The sequence below is a fragment of the Salminus brasiliensis genome, chromosome 12 (assembly GCF_030463535.1).
Source record: "Salminus brasiliensis chromosome 12, fSalBra1.hap2, whole genome shotgun sequence".
Lineage (NCBI taxonomy): Eukaryota > Metazoa > Chordata > Actinopteri > Characiformes > Bryconidae > Salminus > Salminus brasiliensis.
Window position 1 is genome coordinate 12,356,834 of NC_132889.1, and position 16,714 is coordinate 12,373,547.

At 39.6% G+C, this 16,714-nt stretch overlaps 1 protein-coding gene across 3 annotated transcripts in view; it reads left to right on the plus strand.

The window, feature by feature from the left end:
* The window catches only part of prkcab (protein kinase C, alpha, b), a 195,610-nt gene that overhangs the window by 169,331 nt on the left and 9,565 nt on the right, over positions 1 to 16,714 (plus strand). For all 3 annotated transcript variants that reach the window (XM_072694130.1, XM_072694131.1, XM_072694132.1), the window contains 4 exons: positions 1,523 to 1,661; positions 10,478 to 10,558; positions 14,522 to 14,629; positions 15,085 to 15,225. In XM_072694130.1, the coding sequence (XP_072550231.1) occupies positions 1,523 to 1,661; positions 10,478 to 10,558; positions 14,522 to 14,629; positions 15,085 to 15,225 (469 nt within the window). The remainder of the gene's footprint in view (positions 1 to 1,522; positions 1,662 to 10,477; positions 10,559 to 14,521; positions 14,630 to 15,084; positions 15,226 to 16,714) is intronic.

Here is a 16,714-nt window from a genome sequence, read left to right on the forward strand (position 1 = left end):
AGCCCTACGTACTACACTAGTCTGGTGTTCTAGAGCTGGGACTGATTATTTGCTGTAATGAGATGGGTGTTGTTCAAGTAGCATTTAATGTATTGTTTTTCAGTGTTTTTCACAGCAGATATTTAAAGAAAAAAATCTCTCAGGGACTGTTTTTTTTTTTTTTCATCCTGCTTCTGCCGCCCCGCTGAGCTACCTAATTTCAAATATTCCTTAATAAAACCCACCTGATGTGGGATGAGTTGCCACTAACAGGATTAAGAAACACTGCCTTATTTGGTCAGAGTAGATAAGTGTTCTCAGTGGCTGTTGTGTTTTATAAAAACAAATAGTAAAATCACTACCTTTTTTTAAGAGAAAAAGATACATTCGAGAGAATGTCTACAAATTTAGAAATAACAAAAAACGCCTTATTGTAGTTAAATCAGGTATACTATGAAAACTCACTTTTAAGTATTTTAAGTATTGCCCATAGAGCATTGTTATAAATGTTATGTCTTCCCCTTGGCCATTTAGACAAGGGATGTGTATATAACTGTAACCTGGAGGGGTGGTTAGCCTCATTTAAAGCATTATACTCAAAATCTAATCCAAAACAAAGAGCATTAAGTAATTAAAAAGTAAGATTAGTAATAATTTAATTTCCTGCAAATCTAAATTAGGTGAAATAATGACTAATCACAGCAATTCTGAGTCTTCTAGTTTGTTTGTTTTTTTTGGCGCTGAGCCAAGCATGAGCTGTCTGCAAGAACAAGAAAACGAATGCTGCTCTAAGCACAGCAGGGCTGGCATTAAGACAGGTGGCAATGCATTGGCTTACCACGATCATGCTAATGTTATAGAGCACAGAGTAAGACATCAGCGAGTGCCAGTGCCAGTGATGAAGAAAAATGACTCATACTCCAAGCGATGGCGGGATAGAGAGAAAGAGAGAGAGAGAGAGAGAGAGAGAGAGAGAGAGAGAGAGAGAGAGAGAGAAGAAAGGCTGTTTATCTGTCGCCCTGCACAGCTCTTACTATTCAGGCCCTTGCTTTGCATTCTGGTCCCCCTGAGGCCAGAAACATTCATCTTTCATTAATCATGCTCTTTGATGATGGAGCTGAAGCGTAGCTGAGGTCACCTTGCTCTCGCTCTCTCTCTTTCACACACACACATACACGAAGGGCCACTACAGAGCTCCTTCCCTTGCACTGCCCACGCATACCCTTGCTAAGACCCACATGATTGCCATCCACGGCAAGACTCACATTAAGGAAATGGAACACTGAGGACAGTTCACATGCCAGGGGTAATAACTTTGCTGTTGTCACTGATATATGGTCCATTCTGTCCACTCTGGGCTCAAATGGTCTCTATAGGCCTTCATTAGCATTTGCCTTTATTAGGTACAATGTTAGTCATAAAGTATATGAGCAAATCCCAGGAGTTTGATGGATGGATGCTTTATTCATTCACCTAATGTCCCTTCTTCTTTGTCTTCTTCATCTTCTTTTCCTCCCCCATTCCATCCTCCATTCTCTTTCAGAGATCTGAAGTTGGATAATGTGATGCTGGACTCGGAGGGCCACATTAAAATTGCGGATTTTGGCATGTGCAAGGAGAGCATGTACGAGGGCATGACGACACGCACCTTCTGCGGCACTCCAGATTACATTGCTCCTGAGGTCAGACATTGGAGGGGTCTTTGTTAAAATGGGGAGGGGCCAGAGTGGGATCAGAAAAGACATGTGAGAGGATGAGACCACTTGAGTTGAGGTAGGAGGTAGATTCTGTAAAGGCCAATTTATTCTTTTCCCCAGAAATGTAGGCACACTTTGTCCACAGCCACAACAGGTGTGATTTATTAGCACTGTATTTCCACCTACACCTCCATTTTTAAACTCAGTTTGACAAACCGAATCGGTTTAGTGGCCGCATGGACCATCACCTCTGACATCTTCTCGCCCTTATGCGTTGCATTCATTTTATTACAAATAACTGTTGTTTTACTTATAATCACTAGGTCCAACATGGTCTGCTTAGTTTCAGCCGCCATCTCTTGTAGTACCCCAAGGATGTCAACTCTGTGGGATAGAAACCCCACTGCCAACTAGTGTTTAGGTGGTGTAATTGCAAAGCATGGCAGACATACCAAGGCACAAGTATGGACACTCACAACGGCGGTAGGTGCACTTGCACAGACTACAGCGTAGACTCTGTTGTTCCGACGCAGAACATAAACTGGCCTTAAGAGTGAGGGATGAGAAGGGGCATCTGTGAGAAGAGGAGGGGTTTGTGTGAGAGACAGAGGCAGCAGTAAAATGGAGACGGTTGGGGAAATGGGGGTTCTGTGTGAGTGAGAGGTGGAGAGCTCTTAGCCTTGCAGCACAGAAAGAAACATGACCCCGAGAAGAAGTGAGGGTGCACCCGCCTGTCTGCTACATAGCTAAAGACCTCAGACTTCACATCACATGCCCACACCCATGCCATATATCTCTGGCACATTCACACACACTTGTTCATATATGGACTAGTATGCACAGTAGCATAGTTTATTTTTTTATTTTATTTACTTTTTAATTAAAAAAGTAAAAAATGTTACTTTTTAACTTTTTTTTTTTACATCTGAGGAAGTGTGGAAGCCTAACGATGTGTACTTCAATGTGCATGTTTTTCTAATGTGTTCACTTGTGCACTTGTCCTCCATGGGTTGCAAGTCACTGTGCGACTGACCTACAAATTAGCTTGGTGACATTTTGTATTTCATCTAGAGCAGCTTATGTCCTCCAGAGCAATGCAGCAACACCTCTTCTATAGTACCACTGGCAAACTCCTGTTGCTGTTCTATTAAAGGAATTCTTCACCCACAAGCATTAGTCCTGCTAGCAACTAATGAAAACTGTAGGGCTAACCTGAACAGCATTTCACAGGCTTTGAATATACTTTTTTTCAAATGAATCCATGGTACTCAGTCTGAAAACAGCCATTAAAAATATTTGTCTTTCACAATTGACCATCACTTTAAAAATGTTTGTTATTGCAGCTTACGGCATGCTGGTGGTAGGGCGACTGAACTGAAACAGTGCAGATCATCACAATAACAAACAACCTTGTTATAGTGTTATATTGATTTTATACAACAGTGTTTAAATACAATGTTTAGCCAAAGGAGCCCTGAATACTGTATGAAATATGTTTTAATACTGGCAGGCTCTCCACCAGCAAGGAAGCTGTTGTAAGTAACTAAAAAACTCCACTCGTTACACAGCCTGGTTCAGCAGATGGAGTTTGCTATCCAGCAGGCCAACTACATAAGCTGGGGCTTCTTCTGCCCAAGCTTTTCCTCCTCCTTGTGTCTTTCCTCATCCTTTTGCTTTTGTTTATTGTGTAGTCTCCTGGGCCTTTTTAGTTTCATTTTGGGTAGTATTTAGTTAAGTCTCCAAGGATATGGTGTGCAAAGGGCCACAAAAACCACAACACTCTGTGTGGCTTACTGTCGCTTGTTCTTTGCTGATCCAGTGAATGATCAGTTATGCCTTTGTGCCTAATTTTTTTTAGTTTCATAATTCACCATGCATCATATAAATATGTTCCAAACAGAAGACAATCTAAGCAGAATAGCTTCTGATACTGTGAGACTACAAAACATATGTCTGGCAAATGGCTAAATTGTCTAAAGCCCTGTTCAGATGGGATTGGTTTTACATGGGGAGGTGGAGAAGTATAATTTTTATCACAGAATGTCTGTTTATGACTGTATGTATGCCATAGGCTATCCTACACAATGACTTGCCTAAACCTGCCAGAAACACTTCTGAAAAGTTCTTTGGCTTGTCTTCAGGTTGTGACTGAGGTTTGTCACAGACTTGAGGTATCAGTGCCATGCATGATTAAACTAAATGCCTCCTTTTGTAGTTTAGACAATGATGTTGGGACTTAATAAAGCTTCAGAATTTCAAATTAATATAGAAACACATACACATATAACAAGTAAATACTCTTTAATTCAAATTACAGATGACAGATTACAGATGGTCCAACTTTACTTGCCATTAGCCGCATGAAATATCCCTTTAATGTGGCAGTACAGGTACCACTGTGGCCCGTTTCCTGCCAGCAATCCTGCATTTGCATCATTCTCTGGCCAGAACTGCAAGCTGACGCACACACTGTGTGTATGTGTGTGTGTGTGTGTGTGGGGAGGGCTTTTAGTGACAGCAGGATCAGTGTGTGGGAAGCAGGAAAATCAGGCCCATTTTCAGCTTTGTCACAAAATGAGCCTCCGGAGTGAAGAAGGACATATTGTAGGTGGGATAAGTGAGGGAAAGAATTAAAGAGAGAGAGAAAGAGATGAAACTCAGATTTCTTAGTCTGAGTCATGGCAGCCATGACCTCAGTTCAAGGTGTTTGCTTGAAATCGAGGGTTGCAGTGGAAGCTTCAGAGACGTGCTTATGATGTCCGAGTACTGGGTGTGTGAATATGTTGAGCTGTGGAGTTCTGCTTGCACTCTGAAACTTGCTTTTCTTTTATCTAAACCTAATCTTCTCTCAAAGCTTGAGAGGCATCCACACAACCATCTTACTGAGCTCCGGATATCCCTCGACTGAACAGACTCTTTGGGATTTACTGAAATCCCTTCACCGTTATTGATTCGCACTACAGGTTAGAGACCTTGCTGAGCGGAAAATATATAGGGGTGTTCATATACATCAGTGTCAGGTTGGGATCCCTGCACAGACTTTATAATAGAAGGTCCTAGACATTGTACTGAACTGATATCCTGAATTGCTGACCTGTACATGCTACCGTCCAAATGGCAACCACTGATTGAATTCCCCTTTTTTGTCATTGGTTTTCATTGGTTAACCTGAACGCTTCTGTCTGTTGACTAGACTTGGTTACTTGTGTGTGTTTTTATCTTTATCTGTTCTGAAGCAGTTGGTTATTGTGCAATCACACAAAAAAGAATTATGTGAATAAGCCTGTGTTTCCATCAGCTCTTTTCTTTGCAGTATTTTGGTAGATTTTTTGGTCACTTTGATACATGTAGGCTTCCAAAATCAGGCACATAATTTGAAATGTTATTGTGGTGTTCTTTATACACAAAGATGCTTCTTCCTTAAAGACCATTTTAAGAACGGTTTCTATATAGCATTAAAAATAGTAGCAAGTCAATGAATCCTTTTCAGTACTATATATAACCCTGTGTAAGAGTGTAGGAAGGAAGAGAATTTTGGCTGGAATTCTTGGTACATCTGCTTAAAACGGGAAGGCAAGAACGCTCTTTGATAGGCTAGGGTCTAGCAACAAGGTGACGATGGGGTGGTGGAAGATAGAAATGGAAATCTGTTGGCCGTTAGATTTAAAGATGGAGGAGGAGATCAAGGCATGGTCCTCCTCCCAAACTTTAGTTACTCCATTTGGTGTGCGAGCTGATTTAATACAGTGCTGTAGGATGACTCCTCTGCGACCTGTCACCACCTCCTTACTCTTTATACAGCTCAGAGAGACGCTTGGAGCACCAGGCCACCCTGCCAGCCCTCATTACTGTCACCACATGCATTCATTAGAGGAAAGATTCAGCGCACCCTTTCATACATGGTTAAATTTGTTGCATGTGCAAGCTCAGTAGTGTATCACACACAGCACACTTTTTTATGCAGTTTTTTAACATAGACATCTTGCTAGCTAGACTTGCTAACAACAAATGGAACCTAGTGTAACCTGCCACACAAGGTCAGAGGCTTGCAGTGTTGAAAAGAAAGAGAGGCTTTAATAAAAAGGTCGTAATCCAAAGTCATTAAACAGGCTATGATCAGTTCTGGAAGGCAAAACAGGAAAAACATACAGGGAATATCACTCACAATACTTCGCAAATGTCTATTCTAAAGCCCGGGCTTAAGTACTATGCTACTCAGAGGTAACACAGGTGTTACTGATTAGAAGTTAGAAGACTGAGAGCGTGGATGGCCTGTTGAAGTCATATAATCACTTCTAGTGTCTCCCAGAGGATTCTGGGAACCAGCGAGGTACTCCTAGCAAGACCTGATTGGCATTATACAAATGATAACTGGTCCCTTTCTACTCTGCCTTAGCCATATTAGCATGACTGATGCATATTAATAGGCTTGGCCAAATTAGGTGGCCCAAAAATAGTCCAGCTGAATGCAATTGGTTGAGCTTTTTAATAAACATCAGTCATGCTAATGTAGCTAAATACAAAAAAATCTCCTGTTGGACTAAACAGTATTTCAGTAAATTATGCAGCAGAATTCAGCCAGGTACATATACCTGTATAAAGGATGGGAGTTGCATGGAAAGTGTCACTTGATTCTAATGCGTTAAATATTTAAAGCACACTGTGTTTGGAAGCTAATCTAAAAGCCTGTAGAATTTCCAGGGAAAGACGCTGGCAGTGTCTCACACACATGCACATACGCTCACATAAACACACAGTCCCAGGGGACGGTGGGTGTGTGTATGAACAAGGTCAGTGTGACTGCTTGCCATGGCTGGGCTGCTAACGTAATTGGGCAGAGTGAAATGTGGGGGGTTGACAACGCCCACAGCTGCCTTTGCTGTTAATCCAGTCCTTTCAAAAAGGGGAGAGCTCCTCCCCATCTGTATATAAATATATATACATATATACATACATATATACATATAGCCAAATATTATCTGTTATTACATTTCATTAAATCAATAGGACCAGAGTAATAAATACACACTGTTAAAAGTGCTGCATCTCTCCCTTCAGTGCTCCTTCAGAAGCTCCACCCCCTAAATTCATGCATGATTTGTGGGTTAACAAACTGTTGCTACAATTGCTGCTGTAAAGCAAGCCGATTGTGATTGTCCATCACAAACATGTATGATTGAGACAATACAATACCGACCTATTTCTGAAACGGCAAATATAAGTCAGTGTTACCCCCTGTCCAGCAGAAACAGGAACATCCCCGTCCCTTTTCTTGCCTTCATGGCAGAGATAAAAGCATTTCTAGTTTTATATTAACTGCCTTTAAAGTGTGAGTTAAAAGCAATTCTTGGACAATTAATCAGTGTGTTCTAAAATACCTATCTATAACAATATACTCCAACAAACATACATTAGTCTGTCACACTAGAACAAATCTGGCTACCTAAGAACCCATACTATAGGTGCGTATGTTGCTGACATCACCTGAGCATGGACTTGGAGAAGGACCACAGAGTTTAGGGCACCATTTGAGTCTAGGGTCAACCATCCAAACACCCTTACCACGTTTACAGATGCTTTCGCCCCTCCTTTCCTCTTTTCCCCTGTGCCATTCATGAGCATGACCACCCTTCATTGCTGATTGTCTGGAATAGTGCTGTGTGGGTCAGTCTGAACCATATATATACCATATATATAGCTTATACAGCATATATGAACCATATATATAGCTGCTAAATAGCAGGCTTAGCTGGTACTTTAGGCAAAAAACTAAATGCTTATAAATAAATGACTTTCGTGCAGTCCCCAGCTCCCCAGTAATACCACCAATAATACTTTGTCTCAGTAAGCAGCCAAAAATAAATGGTACATTTCAAATGACACCTTGCTATTGCTTTTGCTGGGGATAACCCCGGCCTCTAAGAGTTAATTGAGTTTGAGCTATTTTGACACCTGTCAAATAACATTTTGGAAATCATGGAGGTCCAACGAGACAAGACTTTACTGGTGCCTGCACACGTCAGTCCGTAGGCTAATGCTGACTGAAGACATAAAGGGCTTAGTTGCGGTTTTCAATAATTGTCTGTCCATTAAAGCAGATTAATGGCTTTGACTTCTAGGTGCTGCACTTTTTGTCTAGAAATATTGCATTAGAAATGTTGTAGTGCAGTGGATCTCAACCTCACAACAAACCCTATCCGACTAATAAACTGATGAACAAGCCCTTCCTGATGTGAAATGAGTTTGTTAGAGCAAAGAAAAACAATACAACATGCAGGACAGCTGTACTTCAGGACCAGGACTGAGATCCCCTGTCCAAATGCATTACACATATTGTGTTTTGTGAGGCAACTAATTTCAACACTTGTCATTGTCTTTGGAGTTTGGGCTTGATGGGTGGTGTTAATGTGATGTGTGGAGGTATTTTGCACTGTGTGTTAGTTGAGGACAGTGAAGGACTTCAGGGTGCACTATTTTCTGCCTGTTAGCATGACAACATCATGGCATGGTGACCTGCTGACAGCTGGTCCAGGGGTAAAATAATGCTAGCCCAGATTGGTGTAATATGAAGGACATTGCAATTACAGAGCGGTGCTGTTCTGACTGAGAACAGGCTGGTATCAAGCACTACACTGCTGTCATGCGAAAACTACTAAGGTATAGACTCAAGTCTGACTACAGTCATGAATTTGATTAATTGTGGCTCGACTTTGTCTTTATCATCAGTGACTTGGACTTGTAATTGAACTTGGGCTTTAAGACTTAATATGGAATCAATATATGATTTATTTCCAAGTGATACATAATATTGATTCACACCTGACCCTTTTGTATAGCTTACATTGTGCTGTACCTGCAACAAGTGAAATTCTGCAGCCAGTTGTGGGAAACTTTGGGGGGATGAAGTCCCCCAGTTCTGAATAGGATATGAAGTTTAGGATTAGGGATGTGACCTGGCACCTGCCCGTCTTGATTCGCTTCTGCAACATGGGACTTGACTTGAGACTTGACTCAGGATTCACTTCTACTGACTAGGGACTTGACTACTTTTTTGGACAATATATTGTTCCAGGAATAATAGTGATAAACAATAGCTGAACTTTTTGAGCTCTTTTCTGACACATCTCTGTGTCTCTGTGTGTATCCGGTTAGTGGTGTTAAACGTCTTTACTCTGCTTATTCATTTTACACCTCTTACAGTAGCTTTGGCTGGATTTGTGTCAGATATGTTAAAAAACATTTGTACAATGCTGGTTGTTTAGCTACGTTGTGTATGGAGGCACCGTATGTACCTTCCTTCATGATAGATGTCGACCTCACCGCCAACAGAAAGCAGACGAGAAAACAGAACAGAGCAACTGGCTAAAATACACACTAGTAAACACAATGGGTAATTTTGAGGTCAGCAAATATGATCAAGGTCATGTCCATATATTTTACAATACACCTATAACGTAATTTTTATGACAGGTGATAGCAAGTGTGATAGCAATTACTCTACTGGATAGGGGTGTAAGAACAAAATGCTATATTGAGTATCACATTATTATGTTTTGCAATACAGTTTCCATTCTCTTAAACCCTGACCACTAGATAGCAGTGTTCTACTCGGTCTCAAGAGCCTACTGTTCTGATTACATAAATAGTAAAATTTCCTAATATATGATTAAATATGATAAAATATTGATTGCAATAAACTGAATCGTAACCCCTGTACCTTGATTGTATCGTCAGATTCTTGCCAATACACCACTCTACTACTGGACTATAATCAGCAAAGGTGACACAAATAGAATGACAGTTATACCAATCCAATATTGATATTCATGCCTGATTTATAAATATAGAAATATATCCTTTGCTTATTGAGTAAAATGAAACAGAACGTCTCTGTTCAAGTGTGCACGGAGGTGCTGTTGCGTCACCTTTGACTGTTGCTAATAGGAGCAATTAGCATGCAACATGATATTACACTCAACTTAATGCCCATTATTATTTACGCGTGTGCGTATACGTTCGTGGGCCTTTAGTCATAAGTGTATGGATGGACTGGTAGTGGTAAAAAAAAAAAAAGCCTTTTGTTAGCCAGTGATGAAAATAGCACCCGGGCCGTCTCCACCACTGTAATTAAAGCCACGCTGCAGCAGCACACAGGACGAGCAGGAAGAGAGTGAAAGGAGTTGGCACAGATCCAGTTTGAGCATATTGGATGACTCGCACATCACACAGCCTGCACAGTACAGTAGCCTTATTGACCAGATTGTTCAAATATTGTATCATTCTTTAAAGCAGTGGTTCTTAAACCGGTTGTCAGGGCCCTCAGATTGCCCTTGATGTGGCAGGTTTGATTCCCTGCTTGGGCAAGCACTAAATACTATGCTTATCAGAGTTTCATTTAATTTCATTTTTTAGTGTTTCTTCTTACACAAACGGTTGCAACTGTAACAAATACAATTTCCATTCTGAAATCAATAAAGTGTTTCTGATTCTGATTCAGATTATTCCACATTCAGTTCTGTGACTGACAGTTCTGTACCCTGACAACTGCTTTTCACTATTTAATAAATTACTATTAAATTAATAATATATATTTGTATTCATTAAGTAATCATTTTAAAGCCAAACAATACAAGTTGCAATATCTAAGCAATAAGAAACCATGCATAACTTTTAAAGAGACCAAAATACCTGGAAAAAATAACAAGAAAGCTTTATAAAAGATTTAATTAAAAATACGTACAAATTAATTGTGGTGGTCTTATTGGAATGACTCAGTAAGTGCTCCTTTGCTGTCTCTGCAGATCATCGCCTATCAGCCATATGGAAAATCAGTGGACTGGTGGGCTTATGGCGTCCTGCTCTACGAGATGCTGGCCGGTCAGGTTTGTCCACATCTCTTTCTCTCTTCAGCTTTCTTGTGAGGTACGTTAGCTTTTCTGATGACTCACCCTGGGCAAGCTTTTTTTTTGGTCGTGATTCCAGCTCTGCCATGATGAAGTGGATGACAGCCTAAATGGCTGACTATACTGCTGCCCAGCCATATCGAAGCAATTACACAGTTTGAGTTTTGGCACAGAGCTGTGTGCTGCCAAGCCTGCACCTTAACTCACAAACCTACAGCAGTTCTTATGACCTTTAATTTGGTATAGAACCTTTACATTATGTTGGAGGTTCTTTCTCCTTAACGGTACAGTCAGTCACACATCTCCTTTACAAACATGGTTCTTTAAGGACTTGGTTTGACTAAAAATATACAAATATACACAATATAGAGTGTTAAGGGGTTAACTTGGCACTGGAGTTACGAGGCTAACATTAACGTTGTTAACTATAGAAGTCAACACTTCTTTCAACCAGCAAAAAAAGTCTTAATTAAGGTGTACAGACGTGTTTTTTTTATAGTATGTAGTGTGATTCAGCATAGACAGCACAGACGTCCTGTAATCTGTAAAATTTAACAAAACATCTCCAGTTTACAGCTAAAATGTCCAAATATTCCAAATATATCTTGCTTGATTGTTATAGTAAAACATAGTAAATAATTGTAAAACTGAAACATTCAATTCGTGAACGTCCCACATATAGGTTCCTTACAGAACCAAAAGCATGCATCCAATGTAATTTTATGCATTTAGAGTAGCCTTTATTTTTTATGAGTTTACATGGCTTATTTATACATTACAATTACAACCCTGGCATTTTGGAAAATCCATGGAATCATGGAAAAAAAGAAAGTAATTTTTTGATTATATGACATTTTATACAAATAAACAAATGTTCAGTTAAGTTAGTTTTCTTTTGCTTTGTATCCTTTTCTCTGTACAAAAGATAAACTGTTATGATATACTGTATGCTTAGCACAAGCGTTGTAGGTTCATATAGAACACAGCATATATATATATATATATATATATATATATATATATATATATATATATATATATATATAATACCCTTGATATATATTATAGGCTATTAAAAACAGTGTAATTTAATAAGCTGTCAGACAGAAACGAGGTTGTGAGAGTGAAAATATTGTTGGGGCTGCTAGTCTACATTATTAAAGGCTTGGCTTTTTAATGTCTGACTTTAGAAGGTGAATGCCATGGGCAGGTAACAAGGAGTGCAAACAATAGGTAAATGGTCTGTCTGTGCCTGCTGCATTCCTTACGCTCTGTCTCTTCACCTCCTGTTCCTTCTCATCATTTAGTCTGAAGATGAGTCATTGTCTCCTTGTTCTCACCTGATGTGTGCTAAAATTATCGGTTCTATGTAGCTATATTGCTTCAATCTCCCAGTATTGTTCAAGTGAATATCAAATGTCTGCTATTTAAATATATTAAAAAAGACAAAGGTTTTTATAGGGTGACGTAACCTTGTCACATGACTGTATCTTTGGGTATTGTGTTGGAGATATCCTTGAGCATTGTGATGGTGACATCTTTGAGTATGTCTGACATTGCTGAGTAATGTAAACAGCAGTGTTTTTGAGTAATGTGATGTCTGAGTAGTTTGATGGTGATGCTTGTAAGTAAGGTGATAGAGATGTCTTTGAGTAATGTAACAGCAATGTCTGTTGCTGTGCGGATTTAGCATTGTGAAACTCATCACAATGGAAACTACAGAATCTGGTTTCAATAACCAAACTCAATTTGAATACTCCTGCTCTTCCCACAATCATGGTTGTAACTTGATTCTTTAGTTGTATAAAAGCAAACTGTCTTAGAAATACATAGATCATACTTAGGTGTTTTCCTCTGTAGAGACCACCCCAAAACATAAGGACCTACCAAAGCTCATTCATCATCTAAAATGTAATTTGTTAATATTGTAAACTGCAGGCAACATAGTGATGATTTTCCAGGCATTTATAAGTTCATAACACATGTAAATTCATAACGTCTCAGAATAATCTCAGTCTCATTCTAATACAGGCTCTCACAGGGTCTGCCATACAGCACAATAAGGACGGAGCAAGACTAAATTATTAATCACCTCCACATTTTTTTCAAGAATGCACTGATGTGTGTAACAAGGTGGCGTGTGCTGAGGAACCTTTCTCCACGATTCCACCGGAAATGAAAATCATACTGGAATCATACTAGTATCAGTATAACAGAGTTCACCAGCACATTTGACTGGATACTGATTACTAACATATATTGAAAGATTAACACATGTCTGAAATGAAAACAAACTAAGACTTATATTGATAATGTTGAGAAAGTGGCTTTAGCAATTGCCTTAGCAATATCTCCTAAGTTGGACCGTTCCTTTCACTGCAGAATGCTAGAACGCACGCTGCCGCCTTTGTTTTATCTGTCCTGGTCTACAGCAATGCATTATTCACTCAGCTGAGATATCTTAATAAAGCATAGGCAGACTACAGCTTGTACAGACTGCGCTGGCCTGCACACAAACATCCAGAAAGGAACACATTGGCCTGGCTTGGCAGCTTTACTTTCTCGTTCTTTTACTTACTTTATAAGAAGTCTATGCACAGGAGCTTTTCAGACTCTTTGAATATGTCCCAGAGGATTTCTTAAGGTCATGTAGTGCTCAAGTGCTAAATGTACTAACTTAGAACGAACTGTATAAAAACAGTGAGTCTGCCATTGGTGTTCTTTGTGCTTCAGAACACCTTCCCACACAGAATGCAGCAGGCGTTTTCAATAAGCACTTTTGGAAAACAACTTGAGTTTTAAACTAGCCTTTTTTAGATATATAGTTTATGTTTGTAATTATATGCTGTAATTATGAAATATTATTATCTAATATATTGCTAGTCAAGTATTTCACCTTAGGATAAGAAGTCTATGCACAGAAGCTTTTCAGACTCTTTGAATATTTTCCAGAGGATTTCTTAAGGTCATGTAGTGCTCAAGTGCTAAATGTACTAACCAGTTTCGTTTTAATGAACATTGTATATCTCAGTTCAGCATTCTGGACACGTCTACCATTCCCTAATATTTATTCACAGCTTTCTGTAGGTGCATAGGACTAGAATATTACTCACATTTCATCCATTTATCTGCAACCAAATTGGTTTTATATTATTGAAAACAGTGATTCCAAACGTTTGGCCTTTAGTTTTACATTATTAATGAGTTGGTCTCAACAACTGCAGTCTCGTTTACAGTTTAATAGATAGATAGATAGATAGATCACTTTATTTATCCCACGGGGAAAGTCAGTTTTACAGCAGCAAAATCACACAAGAGAGCAGCATAATAAAGGCACTTAAAATAGTAGGAAACAGTAAACCTGACTATAAATACAGCTATATTAATAAATACAGCTATAATATACATAATATAACCCAATTATAGAAATAAGAAGTACTAGAAAAAGTGATTGCAGTACATCATATGTGAATGCACATACAAACACACACATACATAGGCGCATCCACACACTCTCACAGATAGCCATGAAGTTTGGTGGTTTCCTGGGAATCGATTAAGCTGTTTTAATTGCTTCTGTTCCAGCTATCATGTCAGCTTGGTCTTCCCTTTTAACAGGCCCTTTGAGTCTTGTTTAAAAGGAACCCTGCTCTGTCCGTGTGCTTTTGAACAAAATGCTCAAACTGCTGCTGTTAAATTCCATTAAAAAATCTGTTGCCAAGGTTACCCAGTTGGCTTCCCTTGACTCCCGAGTCCAATTACTCGAACCAGCGAATCTGGTTATGCAACTGACAGGTTCTTAGCTCTGGCTTTTTTGACACCCCCATCCTGGAAGATTTTGCAGTTATGTAATGCTTTACACACCATGGGGTGGTCTGTTACATATCTTGTGTTCGCTGTTCAGATGCCAAATCAGAAAAATGTCCCAATGTTTTCCAACAGCCTCCGTTTGACGGCGAGGACGAGGACGAGCTGTTCCAGTCCATCATGGAGCACAACGTCTCCTACCCCAAATCCATGTCTAAAGAGGCTGTGTCCATCTGTAAGGGGGTGAGTTATGTAGTAATGGTCTTTTGAACTGATCTTGGATCAGCCCTCCTAACTACATCATCATCTGTACTCTCTCAAAACAAAGGAGAAATTTTATCACTTTTTTTTTCGTGTTACCACACCAGTGTGTCTTACTTAACAGCCTGTTTATTCCGATTCTTACCATTGTGTTTTACATTTGTGTCAGATACACTGCTGATCTCACCTAAAGGTTTAACAGGCTCAAAAACGCACAAATACGTCAGTTCAGTTAATTCACTTTCTTATCGTGTCGTAAATGTCACTGCTGAACCAACCTGTTTAGTAGAGTGTGAAATGACTTGCAGGAGGATGATTGCTGTTCTTCTTCTTCTGTCTCTTTCTTTTCATCACTCCTCCATTATCTCACCCCACACAAACACTCTCTCTCTCTCTCTCTCTCTCTCTCTCTCACACACACACACACACACACACAGTTGATGACCAAACATCCCTCCAAGCGGCTGGGCTGTGGTCCAGAGGGAGAGAGAGATATTAAGGAGCAGGCCTTCTTCCGTAGGATTGACTGGGACAGACTGGCCAACAGAGAGATCCAGCCCCCGTTCAAACCCAAAGTGGTAAGTGTGTGTAGGAATACAGGGGTGAATATGCATACACAAGAGCATCCCTGCCTGTTTAGTGAGAGAGGGTTGAATCAGCAGTAGAAAACCCCACCATCACAATATATAAACACATAAATATTATCTCTGTCATGAGTCGTGCCTTTTAAACAATAAGTGTATTCATTTGCATGCAATTTTGTAAATATGCTTGTCTTTGTCTGCCGACCCTGAAGGAATGCTTAGACGTCAGTCCGTAGTTCCTCACCATTCAGTAGAGCTCCACCAATCCAATGAAATACAGTATTAAATAACATACCCTTAACAATAGCAGAAGATGTTTAAGATTCTAGATTGTTCTCTTATGAAACAAGGGTTCAGTGTTAATTTCGAGGATTCCGTTTCATTTCCAAGCCCAGATCAACTGATGCCACATTTTTAATAAAGCACTCTGAGCTGAAATGTCACCATCCGTAATATATTTCTTTATACATGCAGAACAAATGTCACTTTCTCCTTCTACTGCTCGTGAGATATGAAGTATTATTTCAAATAAGCAGCATAATATAATTTGTTCAATATTGGATCCCAAAGGTAGATTACTGTCATTTGACTTGCAGTGTGTTACAGTGAGACTTGAAATGGTTTAGAACAGTGTTTTTCAGAACTGAGCTTTCATTACTCCTGCACTGCACTTTTTAGTGTCATGGTCTACGTTCCCACAACAGGTAACAGGGGCCCAAGTCTGATCTTTTTCATCATATTTGACACAGATGTTTTATCTGTGTGGCAGTGTGAACGGCAAAAAACTTTCATATGTGGTATTGAAATCTAATACATATCCAAAACACAGCAATGCGAATCAGTCTGAACAGCCTGATTGGAATTCAATGCGACTTCTACGTCAATCCAACTCCTCCCTGAGGAGAAGGAGGGAATGATGACAGCAGTGAGGGAGGTAACAGACCTCATAAATATTAGGTGTGATATCTCTGTTCAAACTAAATAAGATAGCACAACTACTCTGTGTAAAGACATTCTTAAAGAACTGTCTGAAAGGACCACGGGTGGACTCTTCCGGAGTATCAAGACAAAATGTAAAGAAACCAAAGACGCAAACCAAAGGAGTAGCCAGCCGGAATAACAGCACGTCAATTTACGAGCAGGAACAAAATGTTCAGACGAACGCCGGATGTAGGTCACGTAAAAATATATATTTTTTTATATAGAGCTTTTATAGACCCCTTTCATCCATTCTCAAATGAAAGCGATTTAATGTGTATGGGAGTGCTGGGTGATATGGAAAAAAAGTGATCAGAAATCAATCCATACAGCAGCTCGACTTCAGACATCTGTGTAGTTCTGTGTACATGACAGTCTGTCAGTGTATTATATTACACAGTTTATCATTAAGGTTGCCACTGATAATCTCAGTTTTGAGAATTTTTTTTTTTGATAACTAACTAGGCAATTAGCCATCACTATGGTTGTGCTATGTGCTATTATG